Source organism: Chaetura pelagica, unplaced genomic scaffold (assembly GCF_000747805.2).
Source record: "Chaetura pelagica isolate M959 unplaced genomic scaffold, ChaPel_1.0 scaffold37, whole genome shotgun sequence".
Taxonomy (NCBI): Eukaryota; Metazoa; Chordata; class Aves; order Apodiformes; family Apodidae; genus Chaetura; species Chaetura pelagica.
Window position 1 is genome coordinate 6,902,311 of NW_009954567.1, and position 21,823 is coordinate 6,924,133.

The following is a 21,823-nucleotide window of genomic DNA, read 5'->3' on the forward strand; positions in this document are numbered from 1 at the left end:
TTCCTGAAGTGAAATCGGAAAACTGCAGAGCTTAATGCAGAAAGATGTATGCCTTTATGTGAGGAACTTGGAGGAGCTGGGAGGAGGGCAATAAGAAAAAGTCTATGAAATCACTGCATTAGTTAAATTTAACACATCTGTCAGCCTGGGCTGATCTCATAGGATCTCATAGGAAGGCAAGAAAATAGAGTATTTTCACTCTTTTTTTTTTTTTTCTTTTGAAGTTAATACTCAAATACTAAACTGTGAGGTGAAGTATTTACAAGAGGACATTTGTATTAGGTTTTTGTGGTGTTACATGGAACCCTTTTATTTTTGAAAAAGCAGCTGGACTTCAGTTGGAAGTAGGTGTCTGCATCCTAAATTTTGCATGTTTTTCTTTTGGTTTATTAAGAAAATATTATTTGGATTTTTTCCCAATCCATATGTGATTCTTAATTTTTTGGATATATGTTAAAGTGTGAGGGTGATGGAGGTTTCCCTGGAGGGGTGGGAAACAGATGCAGCACAGGGTCTGAAAATGAGGAAAATCTCTCTTAGGAAAATTCTATCCCTTGCAAGTAGGAAAAATGCTATTTAAAGGTTTATGAACAGATGAAGATGTTCTGGATTCAGCTGGTATTGACCTAATTTTGTTCTTAGTAGTTAGAGTAGCGCTTTGTTCTGGATTTAGTATGACATTTGGTATTAGAGAAATGTTGACAGTGCACTGATGGTTTTAGTTGTTGCTAAGAAATCAAGGACTTTTCAACTTTCCATGTTACTGTGCCAGGTACAGATGAAGTCTTGAGTTGACATAGCCGGTATAATGGGTCTAAACTGGCCCGTGAAATATTCCTTATCATGCATTGTTGTACTCTGTATCTAGATGAGGGTTGGCTGGGAATGTCTCTTCTGGCATTAAAATTCAGGATTTTTCTCCTCTGGGATCGCTACCCAAGGATACCCTGCTGGTGGTGAGCAGGTGGTGAACTGTTGCAATATCTGTAACTTGTTTGTATATTCTATTATTATTTTTATCTTATTTCAATTATTAAATTACTTTTCTATCAATCTGTAAGTCTCTTTCCAATTCTCTCCCCCCACCACAGTGAGGTTGGAGAGAATGTGTGAACAAGTAGCTGCATGGTATTTAACTGCCTGCTGGGTTAAAACCATGGCAGGATATTTTGTCGTGTTGTAATTACTTCAGGCTTTGGCATAAAGCTTTTTTTTTCCTCCCCATCTGAAAATCTGAGGGCAATGATAAATTAGAATATATCTAGATTTCCCATTCTCTGTTGAAATCTTGTCTGGATTTTATGTTGCCTTCCACTATGTAAAATCTCACAGAGTTTGTAAAACTTGTAATGTTTTCAGAGTTCTTTGATACGTTGCAGGTGTCTATTCTTACATTGCTATGTGCTTCAAATATTTTAGCACTCAAGCAATCTAGTAATTAGAAAAGGCTATTTCTTCAAAGAGTATTTTGTAAACTCTCAGAGTCTATAGATGCAATCATAGTGATTCTTTTGCACCTAAAAAGCGTAACAGGGTGAGTTTCCTGATTAGTGGTGGCTAATGAGAAGCTGTATTTGTGATGGACCATCCTTATAAAGTTGGTATTTTCATGTCAGAATTTTTTCAGCTGTACAAAGTGCTTGTTTGCTCTATGTGTCTAACCATGTGGCTACATTAATCTTATGGCATGTAGAATAGATATACTATGAGGCTTTTAATCCTGAGGGCGGGGGCTAGCAATTTGGAATCCAGAATGGCAGATGAAAGCAGGGTTGTATGCTTTATTCTTTTTGAAATTCAGACCATACTGAAACCTGCTACTGGGTTTTTTGGTGTTTTTTGGTGATGTATGAAAGCTGATACTACATTTCAATAAAAACATGTGAATCTCAAGCTGTTATATCTGGCCCTAGTTGAATGGAGGGAGGGAAAGTGGATGAGTTGCTGGTTCAAACTGAGCCTTTCTCTTGCCTCCGGGCTTCAGCCTTCCAGCCACAGTTCAGTTAACAGCAGACTGAAGTTTCATGGGTTTGCATTATTTTTGGAATCTGATAGATTCCTTTACTGAACACTCGATTATACTTGGAAAGCATGTTAACAAATACATTTTAGAAGTCACCAAGAAAGGGCAGTGCTTCATATTAAGCTGTTGTATTAATGCAAGAATATAAAAATGGTATTTTGGTTTTATTGTTTATTTTTTCTAATTGATGCTTTACTGTGTTTCTACCATAGGAATGAAGACCTGAAACAAATGTTGGAAAGCAGTAAAGATTCTGCAAAACTGGATGCTATGAAAAGGATTGTTGGGGTATGTGATTTTTTTTATTTTTATTTCTCAGATTGAGTAAAGTTTTCTGCTTTACAGATCCTTTACCAAGTTAGCATTTGAATCTCTAAGTAGTATTTAAAGGCTATTGTAAAGTTCTTAATTTGGAATTTTGTGTACAGATTGCTATGTCAGAATGTATATAGCTGTATGCTTTAAAAATATTAATGTAACAATACCAACATACCTCTAAATAACTATTTTCAGTAGTAAGGTAAGATCTTAAGTAGGAAATTGTTCCTTCAGGTAAGCTTCAATTACTGTCTTAATTCAACACACAGGAGTACAGGAGAAATTTGCAGGAATAAAATGAAGTATTGCTTTTATGGTTATGTAAAGATTTTATTGTTTTTTTAAAGCGAGCATATTGCCTGCATATTTGACTGAGTGTTTCTGTTGAACTGTGTACCTGTAGTGTTGATTAAATAATGTGTTAACACCATTGTGTGTTTAAAACCTATAAACCAAAGATCATAAAGTTGATAAAGGCCCTTTACTTCTTCCTAAAAGTATTAGAAGAATGTGCTGTCATAAGCTGTTCAGAGTCCACTACTTTTTCTGGGACTTCTGCAGTCACTTCCTCTTATTGTTCCTTTAGTCTATTTTGGGTGTTCGTATTTGTTTTGATTGTTTTTTATGTGGCTTAGTTCTATCTAAGCATGTGCTTAAGTGAATGGGTACAGCTTGTGTCATGTGATCATGTTCTTTCTTCTGGCTCTAGAGCTAGGAATTTCTTCATTATCCTCTAGTGAGGAAGATTTTACTTAAACTGATTGTCTTCAGCTTTTGCCTTTGATACTAGTCCTGCCAGAGACATCAATTACTTACTAGATCTGAGTAAGTCATTAACTACCATCTCATAACACAAATTTTTTTTTGGTGGAAAATTTCTGGGTTGGTCTTCACCATGATGTGGGATTCTTCAGAGTTTGATGGGTGAGAGTCGAGCATGTAGAGGTGCTGTTGCAAGAAGTCATGGCTTTTAGAAGTGCTGTGCTTTCAACCAGTGGTAACTTACATTCTTGTGCTTTCCTCTGAAAAAGTCTTTCTTCTGGCTGTTAGTGTTGTCAGGAGACTGTGGGAGAGTTGGCTGTGGCTCCCTTGGTTTTGCTTATTAAAAGGTGGCCATATCTTTTACCTCTATATGGAAGTGGTTGGAACTGAATGTGCATGTGTATGTATGTATGTGGAGAAAATTAGAACCTATTAAATGGAGTCAGCTTTACATTTTAAACCACAAACTTACTAGATTGATTGTTTTTTGGTAATTTTAATATTTTTTTTCTACAAACAATGCCCTTTGCTTATTACACACTCATTATTAGTGCACAATGAACAAATGTACTCTTTATAAATACCTGCTTCTGCTCCATATTCAAAGCGGTTCTTAACAACTGTCTTTGATTCCTAGAGGAATATGATGCCATGGAGCTGATGACATGTAGCTAACATTGATGGCTGTGGTCCTTGATTGTCTTAGGCTGAGGTGATCAGGCTCAGGAGTCCTTCAGCAAGGCAGAACTGAATTGGGCATCTTCTTTTTTCTGTTCTCCTATTTCCCAATTCCAGATGTTTGTCCTTTTATAAGATACTGGAGATTTTAGTCAGTTCCTAGTCTTTGGTTTATGTCTCTGTTCTCAAAGTACTGTGCAGTGCTGGAAGACGTTGCTAGGCACCTTCTGTGTCTTGGGTGTATTTTTCTGTGCTTAGCTGCTGCTGCTTTTCTTAAAGCAGGAACAGCCTTCTAGCTCACACACTGACCATTACTGGAGTGAGTGTTTTTTGAGTTGCAGGATCCTCTTGTTTTCAGTCTTTCCTATTTTCAGTGTTTTGCTGTTACCTGTGTTGAAAATGTGCTTCATAAAAACATACACCTGATAACAGCCTCTGGTTCATGTAACAAACTGAAACAATAAGCTTTACAGGCCAGGACTGGGACCTTGCACAATTAGCATATGTGCTTGGAACAGCAGTGATAGTATCTCTGCTGAGCACAAAGATGCTTGGGTTACTAGATGTGCATTTAGCAACTTCACAGGAATGAGGTTTATTTTCCAGAGAAAGGCTTCCTTTAGCCTTCTTATAAGAGGAAAAAGGAAGTCTGTTGCCAGAGTATTATTTAACATGTCTTACTAAAATGTTCATTTTCACTAATTTTAGGTAGGGGAAAAAGCTGCGCAGACCAACTGTTTTCTTACTCCTTTAGCAGACTTCAAGAGTCTGAACCTTCATTTGTTCGTATAGGTATGATGGAAGAGTACCAAAAGAACACTACTTATGGCTGCTTTTGCTGCTTCTTCCTCCTTTAAGGTGGATTGTAAATTCTCTCCTGCGGAGGAGATACATTACGAATAAATCAGTCCTGCAGAGTGACTCTTTTAATAATGTAATTTCAGGCATAAGAGTAATCTGCTTTTGATGTTGCACTCCTTTTTTTATATTAAGCCTACTGTACTGAACCTACTATGTTCAGTTCTGGGCCTCCCTCTACAAGAAGGACAGTGTGTTGCTGGAGCGAGTCCAGAGAAGAGCAAGCAAGCTCGTGAAGAGTCTAGAGAACAAGTCCTATGAGGAGAGGCTGAGGGAACTGGGATTGTTTAATTTGGAGTAGAAGAGGCTGAGGGGAGGCCTCATTGCTCTCTACAACTACCTGAAAGGAGGTTGTAGTGAAATGGGAGTTGACCTCTTCTCCCGAATGAATAAGGATAGAAGTAGAGGAAATGGCCTGAAGTTACACCAGGGGAGGTTTAGGATGGAAATTAGAAAGAATTTCTTAACTGAAGGAGTGGTCAGGCACTTGGAACAGCTTGCCCAGGGAAGTGTTTGAGCCACCATCCTCAGAGGCATTAAAAAAAATGTGTAGATGTGATACTCAGGACATGCTGTAGTGGGCATGGTGGTCGTTCTGTTGTTTGTTGAGTTGTTTTGTGTGTGGGGATTGTTTGTTTTTTTTGTTTTTTCCTTCTGGTTGAACAGTTTGACTTGGTAATCTTAGAGGTCTTTTCCAACCACAATTCTGTGTATGTGTGGCTTTAATGATCAGTGATGTCTTTTCAGTCCATATGTTACTTTGTATGTTTCTTCCTTATATACATGCCATAAAATAATTGCAATCTTTGCAAGATTATAAGCAATACTGCTACTTTAAAAAAGATTTGAAGTCTATACAGGGCCAGTTTTTTTCTATTATATGCATGAAAAGGAAATAGCTAATATTTCTTTTAAAGCTCACACTGATACTACACCGATGATGGTAGTGTTACCAGGTCTTGAAACCTGACCTTTCTGCCCAGCTGGACTTCTCATCTGGGAGAAATCTCTGGAATTTCACTCTGAAGTCTTCAGAGCATAAATGTAGGAAAAAAAAAAAATTGTATGCTTGATTTCTTACAGAGAATTTTATCAGTTTGTGTGTCTCTCATCAAAAAGCAAACCAACTTTTAGTACACTGTCTTATGCACAGCATCTATATTTTGTAGGGACTTGTGGGCATTATGTAGTGCTTCTTCTAGAATAGAAGTTTCTTTAAGTGCAGGAACTGTGAATATATAAGACAATACAACTGGAGATTGTCTAGGCACAGCAACAAAAATGACATGATAAACCTTAGTGTTGTAAAGAACCATTATCTCCTTTTGGGTTAATGATCCATGGGCTAAGGAGGATTTACACTAATAATTACGACTTAATGAGTCAAAATACACTCTTTTAAAAGACCCTAAATACATATTTACATGGTACACTGGAGCTATTATGGTTGATGAGTTAAATAATGCAAGGAATGTATAGAGTCAAACTGTTAGAGCCTATCAGGGAGGTTTAATTTTAAGGATCATCCCTATTTTTTAATAACATTACTTCCAGTGCATCAAGATGAGATGATTGATAATATTTAATTTTATGATGCATCTCTGTGGTGCATCTTGCTACAAAGTTCTACTGGACTCTGGTCATTCTGAATCTGACATTTATTACAAAGACCTGTGTGTTCCCATGTCTGTGTTCCCCCACAACCCCTGCACCAGTTCTGAGAGCAGTGGTTTAATTTAGATTCTTAGTTAAAACCCCTTGGAGCCCATACAATGTGCCTGCTTCTTAGTTTGTCACTTCCATGCTTTAATACAGCTGCAAAAAGGTTTAATACGTTACGTTGGTTAAATTGAAATGTAATGCTGCTCTAAAACCTTTTTGAAAGCTTGAACTTCAGCTACCTTCTTTCTCCTTCTAGTTTTTTTCTTCTAACTTTTTCTAAATATGCTGTTTGTCAAGGCATTCCCTGGCTTCATGTTTGCTTGCTTTTGTTGCATGAGATCCTAGTACTTTATGCCCTTAATGTGTTTTTATCTGTGAGATGCACAAACAGACATGTGGATTAGGAGTATGAAATTTATTCAGCTCTGTGATAGTGGGAATGTACAATGGTTGGGAACTGGAGTAACTGCAGTTGAAAAACTTGTGTTCCTGTGTTTGATCCCTGAATATTGGCTCTTGTCCTTTCTGATAGTTTAATGTTTAGGTGAATGGGTCCTGCCCTTGACCATATTGGAGATGCTTTAAGACTGTTCTGCAGCACTGTAATTTAATGTAACACATACATGAAATTCCTGGGTTTCCAGTTTGGACGTTCTGCTGGATTTAGAGCTAAGAGATTACAGAGTTGTCCAGCTGAACTGTGTATTGCAGTATACTGTTCCTTCTAATGCATTTGGTTTTTACAAATAACTTGCCCCTTCCTTCTTAAGCTGTTCATAGAAGTTGTTTATTTTTTGTTCTGTATAAACACTTCAAAGCCTTTTGTATTTAACTTACTATGGAAAACAACTTTGTTTTTAAAGTGAGGTTTGTTTGATTTTATGGTGGGTGTTTTTTTGGCCATTGTTCTGTTGTGCACCAAAATTGTTCCTGGGAAAAGTAACAGGAGTTAAAACTTCTGTGATTTCTGATTATTTTTTTTTCTTCAGATTGTAACTCCTAAAAGGTAATTCTGTAATGCTTTTCAGATTAGCAATGTCTTTGTTATAAGTAATTTTTAAAGCATACACAATGATTTGTGGTCTAATATGGTAAAGTCTAATTGATTTCACCCTCTTAATTAGTAACTAGCCAGCATTGATGGGTTTTATTGTATGGATAGCATATAACAAGCAAAAAGCCCCAGACTTTTTCCTCAACTTCATAGAAATAAAGTTTGGAATACAGATCTGGAGTAAATGTCTATCTTCCCCCCTCAAACCTCCAACATTATTAAAACTTCTGTCTCTCTCTTTGTTTTGTTTTAGATGATTGCAAAGGGAAAAAATGCTTCTGAGCTGTTTCCTGCAGTTGTGAAGAATGTTGCCAGTAAAAATATTGAGGTATTTCTAGCTCATTAAACATACTGTTATTGATGATCTGTTTATGAAAACTTTATCCAATTGTATCTGAATTCAGAATAAACCATGAAATATCTCTAGTGTTTTTAATTAGAATTTCTCAGTTTTTTTTTCAATGACAGCATTATGGTAATAGTTTAATGTGTAAATAAGAGAAGCCTTCTGGGCCATTTGGGGAAAAGGGGGGAAAACTGTTTACATTTTAATATTGATTAATTACAGAAAGTTGTGGAAGTATATGGTGGTAGTTCTTCTCAGTAAAGGTACTAGAGTTTATCTGAAGTGTCATGCTGCTTAGAAAGTTTGAGTAGGTATTGTGCTACCCTGTATTTGAAAAGTGTCTATTGCAGATTGAGGCTCAGAGGGAAGGATTGACTAAAAAGTTTCAAGTGTTCTAGTCATGTAATATTTGGTTTGCAGAGTGAGATCACTTTAACTCAATTAGACAAGTAATGAATGTATGAATTTGTTGTTAGACAAAATGTGATGTTACTAATTCAGTGTCCTTAAAATAATTTTTTTATCAAAAATACTTAAATGTTGGATAATTGAGACTTCTTTTAATGTGTTATTAGTGTGAATTCTTGTGATTCTGGAAGATTATGGGGAAGTAGCTATCAACTTTCAGAATATTGTAGAAAAATGTGACTGTGTAAAGGTCTGGGAGGGAGAGCATCAGGGACAGATCCAGTCTTGAGCAGAGAAGAAATTTTAGCTAATATGCAGTGTAACCTGAAATCTTTTGTTTACTTTTATTTATATTTTGCAAGACATTAGACTTTACAGGAAAATCATACACAAATCTTGGGAATATGCTCTTACTAATTTATTTGGTATGACAAATTACGGAAGGAGTTACATGAAATGGAACACAATTATATAATCAATTAGGCTGGAAAAAACCCTTAAATTTATCAAGTCCAACCTTTAACCTAACACTGCCGAGTCCACCACTAAACCATGTCCCTAAGCACCACATCTACACATCTTTTAAATACCTTCAGGGTGGTAGCTCAAACACCTCCCTGGGCAGTCTATTCCAATGCTTGACAATGCTTTCAGTGGAGAAATGTTTCCTAATATCCAGTTTCTCCTCCGCTGGTGCAACTCGAGGCTGTTTCCTCTCGTTTGGTGTAGAGGCCAACCAGGTCTCCTCTCAGCGTCCTTGGTGACTTGGGCACACTGCTGGCTCATATTCAGCTGGCTGTTGACCAGCACCCCCAGATCGTTTTCTTCTGGGTAGCTTTCCAGCTGCTCTTTCTCAAGCCTGTAGTGTTGCACGGCATCATGGTAACCCAAGTGCAAAACCTGGTACTTAGCCTTTTGTTGTCTTCATCCTTCAGCAGTAGTTTTTCTTAGAATGAAAACCTTAAATCACCAAGCCTTTCTGAGAAAGGAGAACTTTATACAACTGGCTCGGCCCATCAATCCAGCTGCTATACCAAAGGCCCACCGGTACCCTTTCGGGTCAGGTTAAAGTCCAAAGCTTGAAGCCTAAATCTCCAGCAAATGTAACTACTCATGTTAAGTCAGTAATAAGCAGTAGACCAAATTTCACAACATTATGCTGTAACCTCTGTGTCCTAATGCTAAATGATTGACTCTAAGAGATTAATTATATTTAAAACTTACTGATTTAAGCTAAACAGCTAGTATTTCTTAACACTCCTTCCAGCCCTTCTGAAATGGACGTAACATTTGCTAGCCTCTAGTCAACTGGGACATCCTTGTTTAGCCAGAACTGCTGATAGATGATGGAAAGTGTATTGGCAGTTCTACCAGCTCCCTCAGTACCTATGAGTGGATCCCAACCAGCCCCGTAGATTTGTGTGTGTGCCTAAGAGGTGTAGCAGGTCGCTGACCATTTCCCCTTGGATTATGGGGGCTTCATTCGGCTCCTGATATCTGTCCTCCAGCTGGTGGGGCTAGGTACTCCAAGCACATTTGGTCTTACCTGAAAGACTGAAGCAAAGAAGGCATTAAATATCTCGGCCATTTCTTCATCCTCTGTCACTTTGTTTCCCCTGCACCAAATAAAGAATGGAAATGAAGGAGCAGACAAGAGCAATTTAAACTTCCTATAAAAGCAACTGAAGAAGATCCTAAGTTAGAATCATCTGTGATTGAAGTTAATTTATTGAGACAAATTGCTTGACTAAATTTATTCAGCTTTCACTAAATTGTATGACTTTTGATTAATTAGAAGGAGACTTACATAATAATTGTTTTCAAGATTGCCATAGATAAAAACAGTAGCAGAAATACAATTCTTTCTTTCGAGCTGTTTACCATCCATTTTATTTTAGCAGCCTATGTGTCTATTCTTGCCATGATACCAAGTATTAGACACACAAAGGAGCTTGCTTCTGTATCTCTTTTTTTTCTTTTCACATAAGAAACAAAAAAAACAAAAAAAAAAAAAAAAGGCAACAATCTATCTTGGACTAGTGAACATTCAGATATCCAGGAAGTTAAAATTATGTGTTTAAATTCAGAGGCTTACTGTGTGGCTTGAGGAACTCTAAAGCAACATCTGCACTAGAAAGTTGTGCAACCAGAGCTGTTACAAATACAGTGCTACTGATGTTCACTATGAGGGTTTTAAGAAGATAAGTCTATTGAATGCATGCTCCTGCTTTTCCCTCCTGTCCTAGAAACATGTACTTCAGTTTCTGTTGTTAATGTGAACAAAAAGTTACTTTTCCCTTGTTTATGACACTGAAGATTATATTGCCTATAATAATGACTTCAGCATACTCATTTCTATCATGTGCTGCAATGTAGTAGGTCACAAATACATCTTACATGGGTGGATACTAATCATCAAGTTTGAGTCTGATTTTAGCTTTTAAAAAGTTATTCTTATTTAGCTACTACTTTAAAACTTAAAGGTTTTTTTAATTTTTGAAATAATGTTTTTATTTGGCTAAGGCCAAATACTGAGCTCTGGTAGGTCAAGGAGGCATAAGTGTGATGATGACAATTCAGTCTTACAGAACTTACTGTATCAAAATAATTTTAGAGATTGTAACTGCACTTTTATTAATAGGAGATAAAAGGAAATGGAGCAAGGAACATTTTTTGTTCTAGTTTGAGAGGGAGCATATACATGGATTAATTAAATACTATCTTCCTCTGTAGTTTGTATTTGAGAGTTATAAGAACTCAAAGTCTAGTTTTGAACAAAGATACCTTACACCAAAGAGAAGTGCCTTGAACAGTATTACTCATCTTGAGTTGTTTTAACTGTTAGGGCTGGAACCAGCAGCCCAAATAAAGCAAAACTGCCCCAGCTCCAGGCTTCCAGCCCACCAGTAGTGAGGCTGCAAGTGTATTTCTAGTAGGTGTGCACACACGCAAGTATGTTTTGTAAATTTGCATACACAAAAAAAATGCCTATGTACAGAGGCAGCTACATAAATTCACATGAGGAACTTGTGAACACAAACAGCACCAGCAGTTTGGCAGTTCAAGACGAAGGTCTGCTAGTGAGAGTTGACGCGTACATACCTGTGTACTGCCTGGGTCCATCCAGCAGCTGGTCTCTGCCTTGTGGCTGGCCCCTCTGTCCCAATCACCCCTACTGCTGGCACCTGGGCATATAAACCCTGAGGCTGCAGTGCTATTTCAGTTGCTGGTGCAAACTGCTGTCCCCCAGTAGCTGTCTCCTCATGGTCTTGCTCTTAGACATATGGGTGTGTGCACATGCAACTGGACATAGCCAAAATGCTATGTCTTCTGCTAGCCAACATCCTGTGGTTATGGGGCTTAGAGAGAGGCACAAAGACATGGCTCTTGCCCCTAGAGACCCACAGACTGTCTGGTTTCTTTGACATCTGCATGGGACTCTCCATATCTAACCCATAGCCAACTGCTCCTGTTGTCATGCCTTTAGATGCCCACACCCTTATCTGCCTTGTTCCCAAGTCTCTTGACCTACTTACTCATCAGCTAGTGCAGCTTGATCTTCTGGTATACTTACACTTGTTTCAGTCACTGGCACTACAGACACATGGACTTGTGCTTGTTTTCACACACTCCAGTCTCTCAGTTACTTGCACCTGTGCTTATTAAGCCACTGGCCTGTGTTCCCAGCCCAAATGCTGACAGCCAGACCATTACTTGTTCCAGGTGTTGGCCATCCTAGACAAAGGGGCTCCTAGGACTTGAGGCCCCATTTCAGTTGCTGGAGTTACACTTAGGTCCTTTCACTCTTGTCTCTCTAGTTGCTGTTGCCTGTGCTAGGGCACTTTGGCCTGGCTTTAGCTGCTGATGCATACATGTGCCTTCGCACTGTGTCACAGAGAGCACCTCACTAAGGAAAATAGTTAAAAATGGAATTTAATGAGAAAATGCAACATACTGTGCTGATTAGGTGCAGAGCACAGATGGATAGCTGTACCAGCAAGCAAACATTTTAGATGTTTCTGCTTATCCCTCTCCTTTCCTCCCCAGCTCATGTAGATTCACCCCACTTTTCCTGCCCTTTCCCTTCCATTGGTTTTTCTTCAAAGCATCCCATGATAAGTCCTGTGCAACCCTAAACTACTGTTCATCTCTGTTCCATACCTGTGTGCAGCAAAGCCCCTCAATCTGAAAGGTGCTCTGGTGGTGAGTCTTGATGGCTGTGACACTTGCGTATGGGAGCTGAGGCTCTCCTGAGGTGGTTCTGGGAGAAGCGTGACAGGATGTCTTTTCCTCTGAGTCCTAAATTTGGGTTCCTTTGTACTGCTGTGTGTCTCTGACCCTCTCGGTTTGTGGAGATGGGCTGATGTTCCTGATGGATAGTTCTCCTTGGGAGAAGCTAGGACAGGGTGTGATTTGTGAACAGTCCCTCCACCCCCTTGTCTTTCTGTGCTCCTTTCTGGATGTACAGATGAAGTTTTTATCACATAACCTGATATAAATCAGTGGAAGCATCACACTGTTTGCTGTTTATGGACTCTTTCTTATGCTTTAAAACAGATAAGACTGTTATGTGAGTTTGTATGCTTTCTTTATTCTGTGATTAAAGTTCCATCATTATTTGTTTTTCCATGTTTAGTGCTAACATATTAGTGTGGGAAGAGACTGTTAAACTGAAAAGAGATCATGGCATTCAGAAAAGCCAGCTGACTAATTTATCTGCTTTATCAAGGTTAGGTATATGACAAGTTTAAGTCATGATGTAGCTGTACTTCAAGCCATCTGTTTAGCACTTCTGGGTCTTAGAAACCTTTATCATGTTCCAGTTTTTAGGATACTTTTGGCATGAGGATAAAACACTGGGTTAAGTCAGATTCTTAGTGCATTGAACCTAATACTGTTCTCCAAAAACATTTTGCCATTTTTTTTCCCATCCTTAAGATTTTTAAAACCAATCTGTCTGCACAAATTTCTACAACATAGTAGCATAGAATACATCAGTTCATCTGAGCGACTTTGTATCCAAGTGACTTTCCTGGCCAGGAATGGCTGCTGTTTTTATTTTTTTGTTGTTGTTTGCTTGTTTTTTATCAGGGCTGAATGCTCTGATATAAGGAAATGGATTTGAAGAAGCAGTAGAACCATGTTCATTTGTCTTAAGAGATGTAAAGGGCGTTTTATTTTTTATAGAAGTGCCTAGTGATTTTTGTTTTTGTAAGTACACACTGACCTCAGCCTGATTATGTGCATCATGTCATGGATGGCAAGGATACTAAAAGTAACCTTATAAACAATTGGAGGCATAGAACAAAAATAAGTCTTGGTCAATAACTCATGGAGTTTGACGTGCTTATATTGATAAACTAATTAAACTAATCTGCCTATGTTCCTCAAGCCTGATGTGCTCCTGTTATGATTAGTTTTATAGAAAGGAGCATTTTAACATTGAATGAAGGTAAATGCTAAAAGAACAGTGTTGTCACGAAGCTCTGAGTGCTTCCATTTCTAATCACAGAGTGGTTTCAAGGAAAGGAGGCTTTCTTAGCACACCTGCAGTCATTCAGTGCATAGGCCTCTTGTGGTCAATGTTGATTGCTGCTTGTCTGTAGCTGAACAACAAATAATTTAGTATGGTGTAACCTTCTGTGATGTAGTATTATGCTTTTTGCCAGAATTGGCAAAAAGATACATCTTCTGATAGTGATGGTCATTACAGCACAGCTGTAGTTGAGTGTCTCTCGGATTTTCCATTATAAACCCCAGTAGTCAGTTTACAACTCAAATGTAAAATATATTTTCACTGCTTCATGGGCATACAGTGGCCATCAGGGGTTAAAGTGAACTAAGTTGAATACCCTTCTCCTCCAAAATCATACTGTGTTTTTTGAATCTTTGAACATTGTATCCTTTGCAGTATGCTTATTGGCTACATCTTTTCAATGCATGTAGTAATGAAAGATAGATCCTAATACCCTTTGCCTTTGTCCAAGGCATAATCAGAAGTGCTCTTTTAATCAGATTTAAATAGTGTAAGTTACCACACTTCGGCTGGAAGTTATGTTCTCTTTCAGATGTGTTAAAGTAATTGATTTCGAGTTTCAGGGTAAAGTGAAGCGGGCTTGTTGAAATCCTTGCCTGTTGATATTTAACCTGTGTTCCATAAGAAAAAACATGAAGACTGCTCAGGTGGTCAGCTGTCAACAGGTCAATGTCTTAAGTTATCAACTAGTAAAAAAAGACTTGAATAATATAAAGCAGTACTTTGTGTTATTAGCCTTCATCTGACTGTATCACTAATTAGCTAATACTGCAGCACCTCAGGGAGTTTCTATTAAAAAGTGACAGTAAATCATAAGACATTTGAAAAACGTGAGTGCTCCAGTGATGTATTAACTTTTCCTTTGAAGAACAGTATGTTGATGAAAATGTGCAATCTAGGACTTTAGTTTTGTAGAATCCTGAAATCTTCTGATAATGATGTTAATTGTATTTTTCTTTTCAGATTAAAAAGCTTGTGTATGTTTATCTGATGCGTTATGCAGAGGAGCAGCAAGATCTAGCATTATTGTCCATCAGCACTTTCCAGCGTGCTTTAAAAGTGAGTGACTACTAACCAACACTTCATAGAGAACTTTAAAGTGCCATCACAAAATTACCCATGTGGGTGTAGTCTGGTAAAATAAAGCATGTAAATATCTGTATCTGATAAATTAGTTTCAAGTTATATGTCCTGGCTTGAGCCAATATAGAACCAATTTTCTTTCCAGTAATTTTACTTTTCAGTTAAATGTCTTCTAAGTAGTTGCACTTGCTGAAATTAACAGCATCTTTCTCAGTCAGTATCTCCTTCTAGGACTGATAGACCTCAATGTTTATAGTTACTGCTGGAGAATGATATGTGGAACCAAGGCGACTGCTTGTTTCTGAAAAACATCTTATGATTTGGAAACAGAAGGGAGTAAAATGGAGACCCTGCTTTGGGAAGGGTCTGACCAAACAAAGTATTCCATCCCATATGGGTCATACTTGGTATAAATTTGAGGGGTCATGAATGCCAAACTCTGTTTATCCATGGCCAGTGTCCTGAGAGCACTCTGTCCATTTGTCTGCCTTTGATTCTGATCTGTGCATGTCTGAATCCATGTGTTCTTGTATCCAGCTCCCATATCCTGCTGACTCCAGGAGTTCAATCCAAGACTTTGCCATGACTGTCCTACAGCCTTGCTCATGATGCGTGCAGAGCACAGTACTGGTTTTGCGTATCACAGAATCACATAACGTTAGAGGTTGGAAGGGACCTCAAAAGATCATCTAGTCCAACCCCCCTGCTGGAGGAGGATCACTTAGAGTAGGTTGCAGAGAGACATGTCCAAGTGGGTTTTGAATGTCTCCAGAGAAGGAGATTCCACAACCTCTCCGGGCAGCCTGTTCCAGTGCTCTGTCACCCTCACAGTGAAAAAAAAAAATTCCTTATGTTTACATGGAACCTCCTATGCTCCAGTTTGCACCCATTGCCCCTTGTCCTATCACTAGACATCACTGAAAATAGCCTGGCTCCATCATCCTGACACTCGCACTTAACATATTTATAAACATTGATGAATGGGCCCCCTCTGTCTCCTCTTCTCCAAGCTAGAGACCCAGCTCCCCCAGCCTTTCCTCATGAGGGAGATGTTCCACTCCCTTAGTCATCTCTGTGGCTCTGTGCTGGACTCTTTCAAGCACTTCCCTGCCCTTCTTGAACTGAGGGGCCCAGAACTGGACACAATATTCCAGATGCAGCCTCACCAATGCAGAATAGAGGGGAGGAGAACCTCTCTTGACCGACTAACCACACCCTTTCTAATGCTTCCCAGGATGCCATTGGCCTTCTTGGCCACAAGGACACATTGCTGGCTCATGGTCATCCTCCTGTCTACCAGGACCCCCAGATCCCTTTCACCTACACTGCTCTCCAGCAGGTCAGCCCCCAACCTGTACTGGTCCATGGGGTTGTTCTTCCCCAGATTACTCCAGTCTTCCCAGAAGACTCTACACTTGCCCTTGTTGAATTTCATGAAGTTTCTCCCCACCCAGCTCTCCAGCCTGTCCAGGTCTCACTGAATGGCAGCACAGCCTTCTGGTGTGTCAGCCACTCCTCCCAGTTTAATGTCATCAGCAAACTTGCTGAGGGCACACTCGGTTCCCTCATCCAGATCGTTGATTAATAGATTGAATAGTACTGGTCCCAGTACTGACCCCTGAGGGACTCCACTAGTCATAGAGTTCCAACTAGATTCCGTCCCCTTGACCACAACTTACTGACTTCTTCCTTTCAACCAGTTCATGATCCATGTCACTACCCAGTCATCCAGACCACACTTCCTCAGTTTATCTATGAGGATGCTGTGGGAGACAGTGTCAAATGCTTTACCGAAATCAAGATAAACCACATCTACCACCCTAACATCATCTATCCACCTGGTTATGTCCTCATAGATGACTATAAGGTTGGTCAAACTTGAATTCCCCTTGGTAAAACTGTGTTGACTGCTCTTAATGACCCCCTCATCCTTGATATGCCTAGAGATAGTGCCAAGAATAAGTTGTTCCACATTTCCAGGAATGGAAGTGAGGCTGACTGGTCCAGAGTTACCTGAATCCTCCTTCTAGCCCTTTTTGAAGACTGGAGTGACATTTGCTTTCCTCCAGTCCTCAGGCACCTTTCCTGTTCCCCAAAAGGTGATGGAGGGTGGCCTAGCAATGACTTCTGCCAGCTCCCTCAGCACCTGTGGATGCAGCTTATGAGGACCCGTAAATTTATGGATGTCCACATTGCTTAACTGATCCCTAGCCCAGTCCTCAAGACAAAGGCCTCCTTTATCCTGACACTCTCTCCCTTATTGTCTCTCCTCTCCTTACAGGGGAAGAGAGAGGGGTTAATAGAGAGCATCTGTTGTTTGTTTAATTGCTGGCCCAGTGTTAAAACGTGACATTATGTCATTGACAGAATTTTTTGTGCTACCTCAAATGTTGTCAAGCAGCTACACCTACATGAAATAAAATTACTGCACTAAAGAAAAGCAGCAGCTTGGTGCTCTCAGATTCACATGCTTAACATTTAATTCCTGGAATGCCTTTTCTCTATTCAGTGTTTCTTATGTATGTAGAAATAAGACCTTTTTTTTTACTGGATCATCCAAATTTCTTTTAGTTTGTGTAAAAGTTCCTTTTGTACAACAGAGAATTGAAAGAAAAAGATAGTAGTACCTAAATTTAAATATTCAGTGTGTTGTGCATGCTGCTTTTTTATTAAAAGCAGTGAAGAAATAGCATTTATTGCTGTTTTCAAATTCAGATCACAATGGGGAATGGCATTAGGGAGCAAAGATTAGGATTGCCTTTGACTTGTGACCATTGAGAAAATAATTATTCATTCTCAGTCCTTGATTTTGCCCAATTTTTATAATATGAGAAGGTTGGGATTTTTTAATTTTTTTTTTTACTCTTCTTGTAAGGCTACTCTAGGTTTATAATTAACTTTTGTCATGTCACTGACCTGCATCTTGCACTTTGTTGGAAATTGTTGCAATCAGAGCACCAGGTGTCCAACTGTAGGAGCATCCCACAATTGTCTAGACTATTCTGCCTTTTTTCTTCCTGTTTTTATCTCAATCTCACATGTACTAGCTTTGCTATCTATGAATGTCATGGAAAGCTAGAATTAAAATTGCTTTGTATGCTAATGCTTTTAATGAGATACGTGTACAATGAACACTTCTCATGGCATAACTTTAAAAAAGTCATAGATAGTGGAAGCAAACAGAGAGTTGATGACTCAAATGTTGCAGCTGTGAGACTCTCGAAAAGAAATGGTGACAAGGAGGTGGACTCCAAGTTAGCTGAGATTTTTAGCAGCTAAGGAAGTTGCTAAGCCTGCTGTGGAAGATAGGCAAATATAATTAATGATTTCCTTTTGGTTTTTGTAGCACTTACTTTCTGATTTTGTAATGAACCTTATGTCTTGTCTTTGTGTGGAGATTTTTTCTCCCTCTTTAGAAAGAACTTTGTAGGGTATTTTGAACTGTTGTTTTTAAACTCACCTCAATTGGCGATGAGCTTTGTAAACTGATAAGAAGTTGTTCTTTCAAAACCAGTCAAATTAAGTGCTTTTTTGATCCAGACACTACTGAGAAGTTGCTGTAGGAATTTTGAGAGCTTGAATGAACTGATCATTAAGTAAGACCGCAATATTATAATTATAATATTATATATTAATAAACAATTAAATATATTTACATATAAATAAACATAAACAATTGTTTAATATTAATTATAATCAATATGCTAATTATGATGAAACCTTATACATTAATTTAAAAATCTATTTACATCAACATTTTATATAAGTATGAATTTTATTTTCATTAATGGTAATAATTATATATTTATCATAATAATATTAATATGATATGATATTACAGTAATTGTAATAGTAATAATACTGAAAACCCATTTCACCAGCTCTCAGTCTTTGGGAGAAATTTTCTTTTGGAAGTGCCCTTCTAGCAGACAGTGAGCTGAATTAATGCTACTGCAATTTCCAGATGCTAAAATATAGAGAATTTATTGCACAATTAAGCAACATTTTCCTATGGTTCCCATGACCATGATTTATGGACAAGGTTTGCATAATAGTTCCTTCAAATACAAATGCTGAATCTCCAACTAGCTAACCCTTGCATGATAAAAGGTGAGCAAGTACTGGGACACAGGAAGCCAGGGCAGGAAATGGAAGACATTTTCAAAACTTTTAGCTTTATAATTTGGAATGTTTGTAAAGTTAATTTTATAACCGACTTTGATTTATATTTTGTTGTAAAGCATAAAAAGAATGTGCTGTGAAGAACTTGAATGGGAGTGTGGCAATTGAGAACCAAATTTTCATTTATCAGTTCCTCTATTTAAGTAATAAAACTGAGATAGGTGTGTTTTTCACAGTATTTGAATTCCAGCTGGACTACAGACATGTATCAGATCATTAAATAAAATCCTAATGTATTGCCTGGAAAAGTGGAACATTTTAATGTTTTCCTTTGTCAGATTTTCCAATTTTCCTGAAGTTTCAGTGTTTTGTATGAAGTTTGTTATGTTTTCTCTTATGAGTGTGACCTTAGCTTTTAAGCCTGACAGATAGATTTAGATGTTTTAATGTGCAGTCACTAATGAGTAAAAACTTTGAAGATAATTTAATGATACATTTCTGCACTATGTTACTTTATTGCTCCCCTTCTCTCCCATTCTTCAGGATCCTAATCAGTTAATCCGTGCAAGTGCTCTAAGAGTTTTATCCAGTATCCGCGTCCCGATTATTGTTCCTATTATGATGCTTGCTATTAAGGAAGCCTCTTCTGATTTGTCTCCGTATGTGAGGAAGAACGCAGCCCATGCAATCCAAAAACTGTACAGGTAAGTGAGTCTGACAAGTACGGAAAAGCAATTTTGGGATGGCTGTGGGCTATGTTTATTAAGACTACTGGGAGGTGGCATGTCTCAGTTATATCAGATCTGTTTCTTAAAAGGTGTGTTGACATTCCATCACTCAACTGATTTGGTTGGAATTCTGGCGAGTCTTATGCTTTTTAGAATGGAATAACAATGAAGAAATACACTATATTTTATTTTTAATATACCAGTTATTGTCATCTGTGTAGCAACTATTTTGATGGGTATTCTTAGAAGTGAAGATTCCTGCATCTTTCATCCTGAAGGTGTTTGCTGTAGTTTGCAGCATGGGTGACAAATTAATACTAACTCATCAAAATTTAATCTGTGCAAAACCAAATGTTCCTCCACAGAGATTCTTATAGTGGCCAAGAAGGCCAATGGCATCCTGGGGTGCATTAGAAAGGGTGTGGTTAGTAGGTCAAGAGAGGTTCTCCTCCCCCTCTATTCTGCATTGGTGAGGCCACATCTGGAGTATTGTGTCCAGTTCTGGGCCCCTCAGTTCAAAAAGGACAGGGAACTGCTTGAAAGAGTCCAGCGCAGAGCTACGAAGATGATTAAGTGAGTGGAACATCTCCCTTATGAGGAAAGGCTGAGGGAGCTGGGTCTCTTTAGCTTGGAGAAAAGGAGACTGAGGGGTGACCTCATCAATGTTTACAAATATGTAAGGGGTGAGTGTCAGGGGGACGGAGTTAGGCTTTTCTCAGTGATGACCAGTGATAGGACAAGGGGTAATGGGTGTAAATTGGAGCATAGGAGGTTCAAGGTGAATATCCCAAAAAATTTTTTTACTGTAAGAGTGACAGAGCACTGGAACAGGCTGCCCAGGGAGGTTGTGGAGTCTCCCTCACTGGAGACATTCAAAACCCACCTGGATGAGTTCCTGTGTGATGTACTCTAGGTGACCCTGCTCTGGCAGGAGGGTTGGACTAGATGATCTCTCGAGGTCCCTTCCAGCCCCTAAGATTCTATGATTCTATGATTCTATGAATTCTTATGAGACGTGGGTACTGCTTTACACAAGTGGGGTCAACTGAACCTGGACCTTTCCAAAACAAAGGCAGGCATTTAGTCTACTGCTTATTTCCCTTTTATTTCACCTATGCAAAAAAAAAGAGGAGGGTGAGAGGTGTTAGGAGTTCTAAATCAGGTAGCCTGAAGCTGTTGCAGTTCCATGCCCCCTCAGACCAACCAATAGTGAGGCTGTATTCTTAGTGGATACACACACTCATATACGTGCACACAGCCAGCTGTACAGATCAGCACAGACAGAAAACAGCACTCAAGCAGGCAAAACCATCACTAACAGCCTTACCCTGTTGTACTCTATCTCATCAGGGTGCAGGCCCATTAGTGGACGAGTCTGTACAACATTGATGCCCCAATAAAGATCCTAGATGCTCAGTCTCTCCAGTAACTGGCCTTGGACTCCTCTCTCCCCAGTTGCTGGCATCAGCACATACAATTGCACAATCATTACAGAACCCCTCAGTCAGACACGAGTGCCCCCACCCTTTCACTCAAACACTGTGAATCCCACAGTAGCTGAATTTAGATATTTGGACTATATAACAACTGGCCCTCGTATTTCCTCATATCCAGTTGTCTCCCACTGGGTTGAGAGGAAGAGAGGAGATAAACAGATAAACCGAACTTTCTGAATTCCATGACTTCTCTACCTATGTGATCGTCCTGTAGTTCAGTTAGTGCCCCAGCCAGACTTCTGGATGCAGGTTCAATACTCCAGTCTTCCTTACACTTAGTGTCATGGTGTTTGGATAGATATCTGATCTAGAAGAGTTTGTTCATTATTGATTCAATCAGTCTATTCAGAGGGAAGCTTACATGTTAAACAGAAAAGATTTCAGCTGTAGTATGAGCAGCGACATTTTTGCCCAATGCAATCAACTTTGCCAAGTATATTGGTGTAATTTTATCATTGAAATGTCACACCTATTTCACTTAGAGTCCATTTCAAAGCTATTAGTTCTTGCACCTGCTTGCAGCAAGATTTGGAAAAGGCCTTTTTTAAAAGTCCCATTACTAGTATTAATAGACTCTATGCTATTACTAGTAGATATCATAATGGGAGGAGATCACTCTGATCTCGCTATCCTGTTATTTTATTTTTTCTCCAAGAATCCTGCCTTCCTTACCTAAAACATCAGGGAAGAGGTGAAGAGGAATGTGAGTTCAGTTATCAGAGGCTTTACTGGAGATTTTATTGATCACA

The 21,823-nt window shown here is 38.8% G+C and overlaps 1 protein-coding gene across 1 annotated transcript in view; it reads left to right on the plus strand.

The window, feature by feature from the left end:
* The first annotated feature begins 1,606 nt into the window (after window positions 1-1,606).
* The window catches only part of AP3B1 (adaptor-related protein complex 3, beta 1 subunit), a 151,930-nt gene continuing 131,713 nt past the window's right edge, over window positions 1,607-21,823 (plus strand). Inside the window, exons 1-5 of the mRNA XM_010005389.1 lie at window positions 1,607-1,626; window positions 2,236-2,311; window positions 7,609-7,683; window positions 14,609-14,704; window positions 19,394-19,554. Of these exons, the coding sequence (XP_010003691.1) occupies window positions 1,610-1,626; window positions 2,236-2,311; window positions 7,609-7,683; window positions 14,609-14,704; window positions 19,394-19,554 (425 nt within the window). The 5' untranslated portion in view covers window positions 1,607-1,609. The remainder of the gene's footprint in view (window positions 1,627-2,235; window positions 2,312-7,608; window positions 7,684-14,608; window positions 14,705-19,393; window positions 19,555-21,823) is intronic.